Below are 16,241 nucleotides of genomic sequence, written 5' to 3'. Positions count from 1 at the left end.
GTTTAAGTGGATTCATGTGGTTGAATTCCAAATACATGTGGCATCCCTCAAGGATCAATTTTAGGGATTTTATTGTTCTCTGTATGATTCTATCATGCACACCTCAAAACCTCTCATGCACACCTCAAAACCAAAGGTGACCGGGCTACGGCCGCACCTAAACTTTGGAATAATCTCCCATTAATAATCTCCCCATGAGGTCAATGTTTGTTGTTGTTTTTTGTATTTTCGAATTATGCTATAGGCTTTATTGTTGTAACTGGACTACGTCTATATGTTGCTATTGTCTCTTGGAAAGCACTTTGGGTCAACTGCTGTTGTTTTTAAACGTGCTATATAAATAAACTTGACTTGACAAGCGAGTGAGGTTGTAGATCTGCTATTTCTGAAGATGTTTTAAAAAAAAATCCCCCTCCTAAAGGGTGAAAGTGGTTAACGGTTAGTCGGTTACATAGGTTGAACATGGTCCGTCTGCCTAGCTTTACTCTCCTTAGCCCCGTTTGGAACCTCACTCTCTCCACGTTAGCTCTGAGATGAGGTCCCGCTGTCCCGGGTCCCGGCAGAGGTAGAATCCTTCCAAATGCAGAGAAGATCACCTTTTTTGCAACATCGTATCCAAAAAGTAAAGGTAGTCCGAGACACATACAGATGTTTGTCATTTTGCCGGAAAGTAATTTTTTACCGACGGGCTTGAAAAACACGTTTAAAACGCTTATTTAGTCAGCCTGTGCCATGGTTTACCATTCAATCCGGAAGAACCCCCCGACGGCAGGTGCCAGTACTGCTTCCGATTCGGCTACAATGGGAAAACATGACACAGGCTGACTAAATAAGCGTTTTAAACGGGTTTTTCAACCCCGTCGGTTAAATTTTACTTTCCGGCGAAATGGCAAACATCTGTAGGTGTCTCGGACTACATTTACCTTTTGGATACGATGTTGCGAAAAAGGTGATCTTCACTGCATTTGGACGGACTCTACCTCTGCCGGGAACCGAGACAGCGGGACCTCGTCGGAGCTATAGCGTGGAGAGTGAGATTTCAAACGGGGGCTCCTGTGAGTCACTCAGCTGAACGTGACGTAGCCTACTACAAGCAACCGACCAATGGGGATCCTCGGGGATTATTGTGGCTTTATTATAAAGACAGAAGGATGCTGAAACTGCGACATGTGCGCTCCCTCTTCTCCTCTAGACACTTTGATCTCAGGGTAAAAAATAAATAAAATAAAAAAAGCGACAACAACATCCACAGAAATCCTTCGAAAGACAGAGAGAAGAGAACATACACCGTTTAAAGAAAAATAAAAGTCAAAAAAAAAACTCGAGTTATGGAGTGCTCCAAACATTGTCAGTATGGCCAAAGCGAGAAGAAAGACGCGGGTGACGCTGACAGCGACGCCGTGGCGATCGGACACTTTGACGGGAAGACGAGGAAGCCGACGCCGGGTAGTACCGGCGCTGGGGAGTCGAGCGGCGCCGGCGGCTCCCAGAAGACCTCCTCCTCCTCCTCTGTCATGGAGAGCTGGAGAGAGGAGCGCACCAGGAGCGTGGAGGACAACGAGCAGAGCCTGCCGAGCCTGGCGGCAGCCTACACCACCATCCTCAGAGGACTGGGAGAGGACCCCCAGAGACAGGGGCTCCTCAAGACCCCGTGGAGGGCGGCCACCGCCATGCAGTTCTTCACCAAGGGATACCAGGAGAAGATCATCGGTGAGCGGCGTTGCCATGTCCGCTTATTATAAGCGACTTTTGGGCTTCTTTTTCTGTAAAAGTTTTTTGTAAAAATTGGTAGGGATGCGGTTTTCTGGGCTGGTTTCTAAAGTGTACTTGCTCATTTAGGCTTGCTTCCTATTTGTTTTTTTTTTGTTTTTTATTTAAACCAGTGCTTCTCAAATATTTTCATGAAAAAGTTTTGTGCCCAGGGGAGCATTTGTGTTGTTAGAATGTTTCAAAAGAATATTCCAAAAATTCAACATGTTATTGCAAAAGTTTTTGAAAATGCAGATCTTCAAGCTCACAACGCGTCGCATCGCGAGGCGTTGTGAGCTTGTAGATTGGCTATTTTCAAACAGCCGATGCTTAATTAAAGTGCTCATGATGTGGCCTGCCGTACTTGATTGATTGATTAATGTACTTTACTTAGTAAGACATGAGAACAACAGTCCATGGAAGTACAGATTCACAATACAAGGTCTGCTAGACTGGAAGGCTCATAAAGCACGAAGCTTGTTTAAAATGAGATCCCCACGCACACAAATCATGATGACATAAGTTGCTTCTTTTGGGCTTTTTTTCCTAGACCTGGTTGCTTGTTTCTCTCTCAAAACCTGGCAACACTGATGAAAACGTATCAAATTAAATGCATTCGGGGATTTAGTCTGATGATGATCAACAGGTGGCATCACAGCTACCCGCTGATCCGATGTACATGGCTGTCAATTCAAGAATGTTATGGCTACTTATTGAACAACAGTAGCTATAGGCTACAGCCTATATACCAAATTACCATTTACAAACCAATTATAGAATGGGGGGGAGAACATGATTTCTGGACATGGAAAATCAGGAAATCATGTTCTCCATCATTCTATAATTAGTTGGTAAATGGTAATTAGGTCTATATATGTGCAAATGCAAATGAGACTCTATTCCCACTTGACAAAAAAGCATGGATAGAAAAAAAAAGAACAGCCTGGCCCAGGGGCTTGCCACTTTTCTACTTTGCTAAAAGTATAATTTGCTCTTAGATGTTAAAGAATTGCAAGTAATATATTTGATGATGATGATTAATGATTTAAATTAGTAAAACTAATTCAAAAAATAAATTGAAAAATTCAGTCATTGTAATTTACAAGGATGAAGATGGGGTTCCCAGGTAGCTCACTTTTAGAGCACATACATACCATGTTAAGGCAAAGTCCTTGCCACAGCTGGCCTGGGTGGGTTTGAATCCAACCCGAGGCCGTTTGCTGCATTTATTCATCTCCCTTCCTTCCTTGTCTCTCTATACACACTGTCACTATCAAAATAAATAATCTTTTAAAGGATGAAGACGTAATGCATCATTGTTGAACAATCCTATACCAGCAATCCTGAAATGTTACATAAATCCACTTATCTAATTGGACCGATTCATTTTGCTTTTGTCCATTTCATATGGAAGAATTAAATGTGCTGAAAACAGTAGAAACATAATTGTTAGAAATGTTGTCTTGTAAAATGTATTAAAATATTCGTAGTGGAGTATAGATACAGTAGTTGCTTAGTACAGCAAAAATGATAGATAATTGCTTTTAAGTGTAGTGGAGTAAAAAAGTATCTTGTTACTTGGAGATGCAGTGGGGTAAAAATGTCAAGTGACAAAAGTAAACAAACTTAGCTAAAGAACAAATAATTGAAAAATGTTGGTAAGTAGGCTACTGCAACAAACAAAGTACTCATACTTCATCACTTTCCACCACAGTGCAAGCCACAGAGAGTGAGGTACTACCAGCCGCATCCATATGGGCTGACTTCTCCACTCCACCTCCTGGAGTGGTTGAACAAGGGAGCTGCCCCTCTTCCCATTTTTTCTTCCTCCTCAAAATTCTGTTCACTCTGTTGGACCTCCTCTCCTTGTAGAACTAGCCTCCCTTTTAATGCATCTGGAGGTAGTTTGGAGGCGTTGGGGGGTTGGGGAGGAAATCTGTGGTTGTGTACTGTTAAGCTGTAACACATTCAAAGAATGTTGAGTTGCTCTTCAATCCTATAGATACATTTAACAGGAACAGTGGTTTACAAAGTTAGTTGGTTAGTTATACGAAGTGTAATCTATTCCTATGAGCTGCAGTAGCTTATGTCCATTTCTTCAAATGCCATATATCATTATCTAAAGTATTAATGATGTAATCAAGGGTCCATCTGATCAAGGGCCATCGCACCTCTGAGGGGTGTGTGTGTGTGTGTGTGTGTGTGTGTGTGTGTGTGTGTGTGTGTGTGTGTGTGTGTGTGTGCGTGCGCGTGCGCGTGCGCGTGTGCGTGCGTGCGTGCGTGCGGTGCGTGCATGCGCACCCTAAAAGAAACCTTAGAGGTGGTGTGTGCGTTGTTGGGCAGTTATAATGGCATACATGTGTTGTTCTGTAAAGACACTAAGCAGTGCTCTTCCCCTCTCCCGATTGGCTGTTTCTAGAACCGCCCCTTTGACCCCTAAAGCAGAAAAAGTAAAAAAAACAAAACATTTGGATTCAGAAGTTTGACTAACACAGAGCATTTGGTGGTACTGTGTTAGTGCTGTAAAGAAAAAAAAATTGATGTATTATTGCTACAAGTGTGTGTGTGTGTGTGTGTGTGTGTGTGTGTGTGTGTGTGTGTGTGTGTGTGTGTGTGTGTGTGTGTGTGTGTGTGTGTGTGTAAATAGAAATGCAGCTCAGCATATCTGAGCACTTTTATATTGAGAAATAAACTGCTACTTACAAATCACGTTTAAACACAACTTATACGTAGGCCTAGGGCACATTTAATACATGAACCCTATTCTGGGGTGAACATTCAGCGAAAATGGCAGATCTATACAAGCTCACATCGTAACTGGGTATAGATGGAAAAAGTAGGGGGCCTAGTATAAACCCCTGGGGGACATCGGCCAACCAGTAACCAACATAGCCCGCTGCCCAACTATAAACAGCATGAGACATTTTGTTTTATTCTCTAGTTGATTCACTCAGACCTTGATATTAAACAGTAGGAACAGATACATCAATTTTAAATTATGTTTGCAATATTTTGTGGCTGTGATAAAAACAGCCCTTTTTATTTATGATGGGGTAGGAAGGTTTTCAATTTCAACAAATCAAAACGTCTAAGAATGCACGTCAATATAACCCTATTTTGTATGATCAGAAAAATCTGGATTGGGACTGTGTGTGTGTGTGTGTGTGTGTGTGTGTGTGTGTGTGTGTGTGCGTGTGTGTGCGTGTGTGCGTGTGTGTGCGTGTGATAGTGCGTGCATGCGTGCGTCTCTGAGTGAATGACTCACTCACTCACTCTAGAAAACATGCCCAGGGTTGTGCCTTTGTACAGGATGTGAATATGTACTGTATGAGGACACAGTCATGAGTGACAAACACACACCCCCACACACACACACACACACACACACACACACACACACACACACGCGCGTGCGCGCGCGCGCACACACACACACACACACACACACACACACACACACACACACACACACACACACACACACACACACACACACACACACACACACACACACACACTACACACATTTGCATAAAAGCATACACCCACACACATGCATTGCAAACAGATACACATGCATGCATACACCCACACACATGCAATGCACACATATACACATGCATGCCATGCATGTACACACATACTCGCCCCTGTCCATCTGTCCATGTGTCTGTCTGTCTGTCTGTCTGTCTGTCTGTCTGTCTGTCTTTGCACTAACACTCAAAGTAGGCCAAGGAAGAACCTCCACCCCACATTTTTCAAATCGGCCTCATGGTGGCGCTATCTGCTTAACATTTTGACCTACAGTATAACTCTCGAACTATAGGTCGTACAATAAAATGTTCTTCCCCTGGATTCCTTGGATTATGATGTAACTCCGCTTATAGGCCATGCCCATCCTCCTGGGCGGGAGGAGTAGGACGAAGGCACTAAGTCCTCCAGTTGGGGGCTCCTCACTGGCAGGTGAGCCAGTAGGATACAACAGCAGTGAAAACATATGCAATTGTGTGTGGGGAGGAATCAATTGGCATAGCAACTAAATCAGGGAGAAACAAATATTTTTAATATGGGCATGTTCATTTATACATTTGTTTTTTCATTTAATTTGCAGCAGTCTCATTGTTTTCTCCATGTATGCCTTGAGATTAGTTTCTGATGTGGATGCTGTGGATCAGTACAAGGTTAGTTAGTTATAATAATATGCATTTGGAGAGTGACAGGGGAAGCAGAATGACAGTGTTATCAAATATTACTGTATATCAAGATTTTTGTGGTTTATGTGAGCCTCTCCTCCTGATGTCACTTCACACAGTGAGATTGTTGTCCATTTATTTCTGTGTATGGTTCACAGGTGCAGTGTGTGATGTGTTGGGGTTGAGCATAGAGGGTGTTTGCGGAGGTGTTGGCTGTTGATGGCTGAGCAGCTGTCACATTCTGCTTGCTGACACGAACCATGGCCCACGCTCTCCTATCATCAATGCTGATTGACCAGAGCGCACACATACAGGCAGCAGGAGTCACATCTGGTATAGCTGGTGTATTGTCCGACACCAGCGGGGCTGAGGTTTACTATTTATACCTAATAGTATAGGATAAAAATATACTACTAGTATCATTGTTAAACCTTTATTTATCCAGGGTATGTAAACTCTCATGTACTTCAACATCTTGCGCCACACTGACGATATTTAGCACGTTCAGTATATCATGGCCAGTTCTACCAAAGTTCAACATCGCTTTAACAGTCAATATTGTATGATGGAAAAGTTACTGTTTAATTGCATTTTTTAGGGTGATTAAAGCATGTTTAAAAAAGAAATGAAAATTCAGATAGAGGCACATTGCTACTGATTTATCTCTATTTCATTTGAGGTCAGAATGCTGTATTACCTGAGGTCAATGCCCACTTAGTGGAGTGAATTAGTGAATACAGACTGGGTAAATAAACAGTGAAGTTCAAGAGAAAATCTAACTGTCCCCGTTTGTCCCATCTACCAAGCAGGCAGCTGTTAGCACACACGTACTCTCCTTTGACACCCAGTGCACACAAAGAAACACACATCTGAGGTAACAAGTCAAACTGACTCGCTAACTTATTGTGGAGTCTCCACACACACACGCACGCGCGCGCGCGCGCACGCACACACACACACACACACACACACACACACACACACACACACACACACACACACACACACACACACACACACACACACACACACACACACACACACACACACACACACACACACACACACACACACACACACACACACACACACCCCTTCCTTGCTCAAACAGATAGGCAGTCAGGAAATTAAAACGTGCGGTCGTGAGAGAGAGGCCGGTACATAGCCACAAACAGATAAAGCAGCCTTTATTGAAGCCACAATATGAGCCCTCGGCAACAAGAAATGCAATAAAGCCACATCAGAAAGAGCATACGGGATCCCATCTATAATTAGACAGCAGCGTTTTCCAGGGGAGAAGCACCGTAACAGATGGAGACAGTTGTAAGGTGCCAGGTCCAATGACCAATGATGAAGTTTATCACTAGTCTGTCAGCATCCGTCTGTCCATATGTACCGTATCTGTCTGTCTGTCTGTTTTTCTATCTGTCCCATGAATCACTTGTGTGTTGATCTTTCACCTTTTTTTTTTACTACTTAAATCCTCTATACTTGGTATAGTTAGTTGACTGGGGCCGGCTCTGTCCGTGGCCCGCTCTTTTTTTCCTTCGACACCAAATCTCTTTGCCGAAAATAGCAAATCTACAAGCTCTCAACGCGACCCAACTGACTTGTAGACTGGATATTTTCAACGATTGCCCCCCCCCCCCCTCTAGGGTCCAAGTGGTTAAGATTATTTCCATCCGAAATAGAATGTTTGAGGTTTCCACACTATCCAGTCAGTTACTGACACGCCCTGATCTCCTGCACTTTCTGTTGTCTTGTGTGTTGTTGTTGTTGTTTTTATATTTTATTGTATATTCTTCTCAGCTTTGTAAAGCACATTGAGCTGTGTATAGGCTGTCCTAGCGCATCTGATATCTGGTCTATAGGGGCGGGTTCAAATTCTCCGGAGACAGAATGCGTGGGCTCCCATTGGTTCACCAATCTGTGCGCCCGCCCCGCGCCCCTCCTTCTCCCCCAATGTGCAGTAATGAGAGCCCTGATGTCACAACATTTGGAGCGACACCCACTGCACTCTGGTTGGTTGGGGAAAGGAAAGGTTGACTCCCACTTCCTATGCCAGGAATGTCAACAGGCTGGTCCAGACTCTTATTTTTGAGCAAAACGCGAAGGAAAATAAAAGCCTGGAGATCGAGGCTAATGGCTGTGTGACAAGTGCTATAGAAAAGTGTAATAAAAATGTATGTCATTATCATTTTTGACAATGTTAAGAACTACAAATGTAGTAGTAAAAGACAATAAACAATATGGGGTCTAATAACCGCATGGCTCCCATGTGGATTTTGGACTTGGTGTGGCGGCAGTGGCTCAGGAGGTGGAGTGGCAGCTTGGGAATTGGAAGGTTCCCAGTTCGATACATGGCTCACCCGTGTTATCATCGAAGTGCACTTACCTCTAACTGTTCCTGATGAGCAGGCTGGTGCCTTGCATGGTTTCCTCCACCATCTGTGTGTGTGAATGTGTGTGTGAATGATTGCTGATTGTAATGTCATTGTAAAGTGCTTTGAATTAATGCACTATTTACCATTTTATGTGGCCAGTCTGTGATGTCAGTCTCAAGTACTGTATGAATCCAGATTTGGGCAAGGTTTCAGTCCGGTCTGATGCACTTGCTTTCTGTTAGAAGAAAGAAAGAAGAAAGGTTATCCGTTTGGGCGGATGGCCCTTTGAACCCCTCACCCAGCCTGGTATTGAGTCCCACTCGTGTCTAACAATACAACGTATTAACATATTAACAATACAACTCCAATATGAAGAAAGTGCACTGCCTCTGACTAAAAACTTGGTTTCCCCCTCCACAGATGTAATGAATGACGCCATCTTTGATGAGGACCATGATGAGATGGTGATCGTAAAAGACATTGACATGTTCTCCATGTGTGAGCATCACCTGGTGCCTATCTTCGGCAGGGTAGGGGTCACACACGCACGCACACACACAAATTGATTGCATAGTCAGGAGGTCATTGTTGCAGCATCACCCGGAAAGGGTTTACTTTCCAATAATAACCATTATACATTATTCAGATTGTCAATGTCAATGTCATTTATAGTGTATTTTCCAAAGTTTGCAGGATTGGTCCGTTTTGAACAAAAAGCCTCAAACTATGCACGCAGCTTGCGATTTCTGTGAATTTTCACACGCACATTCCCACTAGGCCGAGGAAGAAATGCCACCCTTTTCACATTGGCCTGTTATAGCGCCACCAGCAGGTCTAATTTAGCAAAACACATTTTTGGAACAAAATGCTTCAAATCATGAATGCAGTGTCTGATTGCCGTGAAAGACCTAAGAATAAATGGCACCCTTTTCACATTGGCCTATTCTAGCGCCACCAGGAGGCCAGAATAACGTACCTGACCTGGCGGAGACCTGTGTGTTTATTTTTTTATTTTTCTGTTCAGAAAAGAAAGAAGCACTTCCTGTGGGCTAAAGTGATAAGACAGAGACAGAAACCATGGTCAGAAAGGAACATGGGTGTGACTGGACCAGCGGAGACAAGAGAGGGAACATGAGATCCAATCAGATTATAGCTGAGATCTAGTTATCCAAAGATCTCTGTCCAGAGTCGCTCGTTCCTGGCTCCACCTGGAGCGTTTGCCATAATTGGCCTTGGTTCTCAAACCTTTTCATGTCACGGACCCCCAAATTAATATGTATTTGTCTGTGGACCCTCATCAGAAAATATTTTGTGCCATACAAGATTTATGCTGTCAATTTTTTTTTTCCTTTACATCTTTTAAAAAGCAGCTCTACAAGCTCACAAAACATTGCGACTTGAAGTGGTTAAACAGATTTTAATACGCTATATCAACTCATTTTGTTGTGGACCCACATTGAGAACCACTGCTGTAAAGACGAGATCTTCTTTCTGCTTTTCCTCTTTGCCACAGTCGTCCTTGTGTATTCATTGTAGCCTGCAGGGTGTGAGTGAGCCATTTAAGACATTAGGCTGGCTGTTGATCCTTCTCACCACGTAAATGGGCTTTGGTGACAGCAGTGAATCACACACACACACACACACGCACGCACACGCACGCACGCACGCGCGCGCGCACACACACACACACACACACACACACACACACACACACACACACACACACACACACACACACACACACACACACACTCACAAAAGGAAACCCTGTGTTTGCCAGTGTATGTGGCCATTAGGGTCCTCTCCTCCCAGCCACGTTTCTACCTACGTTATCAATCTGTCTGTCTCCCATAACACCACAATGACTCACCCATCTCCCTCAGAGACAGACAACTCCTTATCAGCACTGATTAAAAAAAGTAAAAAATAAAATAAAAACAACAGTAAGTCACTCAATGGATATTTGAAGGTTCAATACCCGATCATATTATCTCATACATACCAGAAGTGTAGTCACCAATGGGCAACTCCGGCAGCTACAGTAGCTGCTGAAAGACGGAGGTGAGAAGAAAAAAAAAGTGCTCCTCCGACAGCAGTAGATACATTGGCTGACCCTCTATTGGCTCATTTGGCTGCCCCTCGCATATCCGTCAAAAACAGCCATTTGCACCTTTTACCAATGCTTACAAAAGCTGCAGACTTGTGCCGAGTGTCAACAGCGTGAATTAACATAGGAATGAATGACCCTGGCTGGATGCATATCAATGGTCCATTGTGTGACCTGTAAAGTACTGTAGGTGTTTAGGCTACTACTGTCAGATGTCCTGAAGCAGTCCAAAAGAGAACGTTTGGATAATGGATTCATTAATTAAATTACAGAGGTGACGTGTGCAGGGTAAATGTACATGACAATACTTAAGTGTCCTCAACATTCGATATATATTGTGGGTTCATATATGCCTACATATTGATTATTTCAATCGGCAATCGCTCACGTGCGCCCGACTAGCCTGTGCTTATACATAATAAAGGAACTTAACCAGGCATTTTAAGCTTTGATCACCTTGTTGAATAATATAACAGGATAGGATCCAATAATACAAGTACTGCATATGTTCCTTACAGCATATAATGTTGACCCAAAAGCCCTTAACTGTCTACAGAGACCAACAAACCCATGACACAGATGCAACAGCTAAGCTGTCTGTCAAGCAGAAATACATCTAATCATGTGGATCTTGGGATCCACGTCGGAACAGCAGGGCTCCAATGTAAATCTCTGACTTAATGTAACCAGCCTGTGAGATCAGGCATCTATGACGTCAGTTGTCTGACATATATGATGTATGACGCCAAATTTGGCCAGGTTTTTAAATCAATCGGAGGCCCTTTAACATTTAAGTTCGGTATTTCCGGGTGTGGTCATTGTTAGCTTAGACATGCTGGCGTGTTAATAGCTAAAGACTTGCACTCGACAGCTCAACAATGCAATACCAACACATTTACCATCATACTATTAAGTGAAGGACAAATCAACTATGAGTAAGAGGAAAGCACCCGAGGAATCCCTAAACGAAGGAATAACAGACTTTCTAGTCGAACTGGCCAATTATGAGAGGAATGTCAACAGAGCCATACACAAATACAATGCCTACAGGAAAGCTGCCTCTACCATTGCCAAATATCCCCAGAAGATCAAAAGTGGTACAGAGGCTAAGAAACTGGACGGTGTGGGAGCTAAAATTGCAGAAAAGATTGATGAGTTCCTGCAGACTGGCAAGCTAAGGAGATTGGAGGAGATCCGTAATGATGGCTCAAGCTCCTCCATCAATTTCCTCACCAGAGTTACTGGAATTGGTCCTGCTGCAGCCAGGAAGTTCTTTGAGGAGGGGGTGACGACACTAGAAGATCTGAAAAACATTGAACACAAGCTAAACCATCATCAACAGATAGGACTCAGATACTTTGAGGAATTTGAGAAGCGGATTCCACGAGCTGAAATGAAGACAATGGAACTTTTCTTACAAAAGCAGTTGAAGAATGTAGACCCAGCATACATAGGAACTATTTGTGGAAGCTACAGGAGAGGGCTTGCATCCAGCGGTGATATTGATCTCTTACTGACCCACCCAGACTTCACCTCTCAGACTGAGAAGCAGCCAAAGCTCCTCCATGCTGTTGTGGAACACTTTGAATCTGTTGGATTTGTTACAGACATTATATCCAAAGGAGACACCAAGTTCATGGGTGTCTGCCAGCTGCAGAGCAGCAACAAATATGAGTACATTCACAGGCGTTTTGACATCAGGTTAATTCCCAAGGACCAGTACTACTGTGGTGTTTTGTATTTCACTGGGAGTGATATCTTTAATAAGAACATGAGAACTCATGCTCTGGAGAAAGGCTTCACTCTTAACGAGTACACCATACGTAAACTAGGGGTCACCGGAGTGCCAGGCGAGCCTCTGAAGGTGCACAGTGAGTGGGACATCTTTGATTACATCCAGTATAGATACAGAGAGCCAAAGGACCGCAGTGAGTGAACCAAAAAAGCTGACTCTGCAGGAAAAAGCTCTCTGTCAGTGGGGGAATGTAGGCATCGGCTTCCGTGATTGGCCAACTCAACCCATGAGCTTCACGGATTGGCCCAACTTTTTGCTGCAGCACCAGTAGTGGTAGCATGCACTACAACTCCATTCTTTTACAGGCACAAAATGAGTGTATCTGTGGGTCTGTCTGTCTGTCTCCCATTTATGCCCAATGCCCATGTATGTCACTAACACCTTGTCAGCAGCTTTTGACGATATGAGGGATCCCCTGTCTCCATGCTTAGTCGATCGGTCGTATGTTAGTGGATACCGCACTGGTGACTCTGACATGGGTACAATGGGTACTCAGCAACAAGTACACCAAGTATAATGGGTATTGCATAAACCGGTCCCTATTAATAAATCACCCATTGATTAGTACTGTGGTAGTCTGGGAGACTTTGCCTCAGAGCCTGGACAGCAGGGGCACGGCCACTGCGTTCTGATTCAAATCAACAGCCAATGAAGAAAAGGGGGCGGGATCCACATGCAGTGGGTGTTGCATGTAAATAGGAGCGACGGGAAGCAATTTCTCCTTGAGAAATTGCGGCCGCCATTGTTGTGTACTGCTGTTTGCCTCTCGTCAGACTGTTTAGACGAGTTGCACAGCTCTCAGACCGGTAAGAGGCGTGTCCGCTCAGATTCTGAGCGTAAGTTACATCCCTTACACAAATACCAGGGCTCTGGCCCAGAAGTTTCCTCGCCCCTCCCGTTTGTATGCGAGAGCTGGCGAAAACTTCTGGGAACACAGATTAGTACTGTGGTAATGGATACCTCGCAGGGTATTCTACCAACAGCGGTACAGCAGGTCTAGTATTTCCTAATGAATAAAGATATTTATCTTATTTACCAAGGGAAATTGAGAGCATGTCAAGTTGGGTAGGTCACATGGATATTGAATGCTTGGACCCTGTATGCTCTGTTGACCGGGGTCCAACTCGCCACTCCTTTTTCTCTCAAGTCTCTTCACAGAGAGTGGCCAATCTGTGGGCTCACGTTGCGTCATGGCTTATTGTGGCCGTGTGAATCTGCTGTTTTTGACGAGTGTTCACCTATTGTGACGTGCTGGGAGTGGGGATGCTGGGGTTCAAGGGGTTAAGAGAAAATCTCCTTTGCGTTTGCAGTGCATTCGTTCGGCTCAGTGCAGCGAGCCTTTGCTTTGATCTGAGCGAAGGAGCGCAGGGCAGAGTATTATTATGAATAATACACATGGTTCGGGGTGGAAATCCGCCTCTCAGAGTGTTTCCAAACGAAGCATTGAATGTTCCCCCCCCGAACAGGCTGGACAGCCCCCCAAAAGAGGACATGTCCGGGTAAAAGAGGACTTGAATCTTGCTGTATGTACCAATAAAGATGGACATATGTTTAACATAACGGGGTGTTGTGTACAGCAGGTATAGGGAGAGAGATGAGAGAAGGGAAAAGAAGAAATAGAGATCTTTGCATGCCTGTTGCTGCTGCTGCCCTTTTTCCACACTTGTCAACAAATTGCATCTTGACATTTGAGTGTGTGTGTGTGTGTGTGTGTGTGTGTGTGTGTGTGTGTGTGTGTGTGTGTGTGTGTGTGTGTGTGTGTGTGTGTGTGTGTGCGTGTGCGTGTGCCTGCGTGCGTGCGTGCGTGCGTGTGTGTGTGTGGTCCTCAGGCAATCGACAATAGCAATTCACCAGCGTATTCACCTCCTCTCATCTTTCCGGCCTCTCTGCCCCCTCCCCTTTTCTCATCTGTTGTTTATCTACTCGCCTCACATCCTCTGAGCACAGCCACTCTGTCTGTCACATTTTGCTTCCTTATTACAGCCTTGTCCCTCCATCTCTGCATGTGAGAGCAGAAGCGTATCCTGTTGGCCCAACCAGCTAGTGTGCGAACCACTCAGACTTTTAGCTTTTTTGCTTTAGGCTACTACTACTCCTACAGATTTTGTCTAAAACCTACACAAATCGGTACACATTATCTCGAGTCATGTGATTAAGATGTACCAGTCACATTTTTCGAATTCCATTCTCATTTGCTACGATCAGCTCCCATAATTTGCTGTAGGGCCTCGTTTACAAAAAAGCTTCACAAATCATGAACCATGTCTAATCTACCTGAAATTTTAAACACACTTTTTGAGGGGCCTCTAAACAGCACAGAGCCAAAAGCGATTTATTTCACTTCCACCCATAGAGGGCACCGCGAATGCTACAGATGTCACTGTTGCAGAAATGTGACTTATTTTCACTTAGATTTGGCACAAATGGTCTCGTACGTCATGTGTCAAATCTGTCAATGACCGTCAAACAGAGTTTTGATACTCCATACCATTTACCTGTGATTGCCTCAAAAGATTTGTGGGTGGAGCCTCTTTCTTACCAAGAAATATTGTAATGAACATCCAATCATCCCCAATTTGGTATCACATTGCTTATGGGGCCTCTATAATGTGTACCAGTGTGTACCTCCAAAAGCGCGTTCACTTTTGCCCATAGGGGACTACGCCACAAACGTTGTCTGTCTGTCGTACAAACTCTATTTACCCCAGCAGCATCCTTGTGTCCTGACTTGTGCACCCCACAACGGACACAGCCCTGGGTAGGCAACCCGGCCTGGCAGACATACTGTATGTGTGCCGAGGAGCACACTTCTCTTGTTAATATTGTGACATCTCGACAGTATTAGGATGTAGGAGTCTTAAAACATCCATGTCCTCAGTCACCTCTGCTGCGCTCTGTAGCTTTGCTGGATAGAGGGTCTACAATTGGATATGCTCTTGCCCTTTTTGTCAGTTTACAAGAAGCATCATTGCAGTCCTTACTATTGGTTGCTTGTAAGGAAGTAACTTTATCTTATTCTACGGTGGCACTTGAAAATCACTGAGCATCAACTACTAGATCAAAAACTAAATGCCTGAAATGCAACATCTACTCTACAGTGGTGGACAGTAACTAAGTACATTTACTTGAGGACTGTACTTACGTACATTTGTGGTACATTTTGACTTTCACTCCGTCACATTTTAAACAGAAATACTGTACTTTTGATTCCTCTACATTTTTAGGAAGGGACTCTTGTAACTGAAACTTATAAAAAATATATTATGAATTGACCACCGATGTACACGCTACAACGCGTATCAGCGTGTTGTGTTTCACTATTTTTGTCAATTTCTGAAAACATACTTTGTAATTTGTACTTATGAATATAATATTGAATACTTGCGTATTTACAAGAGTATACTTTGTCCACCACTGGTACTGTAAATGTACAGCAGAGTAGAATGATTCATATTTTGTGTTTGCTAGTAATGCTGCATCTTCCTCCATAGTACCAAGTAAAGCTAATGTGGTGTGTGTCCATTCTGTGCAGGTTCATATCGGTTACCTCCCTAACAAGAGGGTCCTTGGACTCAGCAAACTGGCCAGGTAAGTAAAATGTCAAATGTATGCATGACACACTGCTTCAGTGACGCATCTGTCGGAGTCTCCAGTTGGCTCAGCCAGTTGGAGACTTGGACTCATGACGTACTGTTATATGTGTCTTCCTTCTACCGATATTTATAACTGTGGTGTTAAATAAAACAGAGAGCTAATGCACTTTAAAGCAGAATGCCTGCAACACCGAATTAAATAAAAGGTGCACGGCCCAACAATATCATGAGAACAAGAAAACAGCTACAGTAGCACTCAATGAATGTCCTTTTCACATAGATTTATTATGCCTCACCAAGACAGAGTAATGGACGAGTTTCAACCTAATCGGTCTTCCTCAGCATTGTCAACGCTATCTATGTGAAACGGATATTCATAAGTGCTGGCTGTTTTCTTGTTCTCAAAACATAAAATAGAAA

The 16,241-nt window shown here is 43.7% G+C and overlaps 2 protein-coding genes across 2 annotated transcripts in view; both read left to right on the top strand.

Annotated features, from left to right (window-relative positions):
- Positions 1-1,017: 1,017 nt before the first annotated feature.
- The window catches only part of gch1 (GTP cyclohydrolase 1), a 20,449-nt gene continuing 5,225 nt past the window's right edge, over positions 1,018-16,241 (top strand). Inside the window, exons 1-3 of the mRNA XM_084046135.1 lie at positions 1,018-1,710; positions 8,747-8,856; positions 15,761-15,816. Coding sequence (XP_083902261.1) covers positions 1,329-1,710; positions 8,747-8,856; positions 15,761-15,816 — 548 coding nt within the window. The 5' untranslated portion in view covers positions 1,018-1,328. The remainder of the gene's footprint in view (positions 1,711-8,746; positions 8,857-15,760; positions 15,817-16,241) is intronic.
- Positions 11,365-12,369, top strand: LOC311036990 (DNA polymerase beta-like; the record flags this gene model as incomplete). The annotated part of the gene is made up of 1 exon (XM_084046016.1): positions 11,365-12,369. One exon carries the CDS (start codon positions 11,365-11,367, stop codon positions 12,367-12,369), a length of 1,005 nt encoding a protein of 334 aa, XP_083902142.1.

Source organism: Gymnoscopelus microlampas (assembly GCF_963454915.1).
Source record: "Gymnoscopelus microlampas genome assembly, chromosome: 1".
NCBI classification, from domain to species: Eukaryota; Metazoa; Chordata; class Actinopteri; order Myctophiformes; family Myctophidae; genus Gymnoscopelus; species Gymnoscopelus microlampas.
This window is presented reverse-complemented; position numbering and strand designations above follow the sequence as displayed.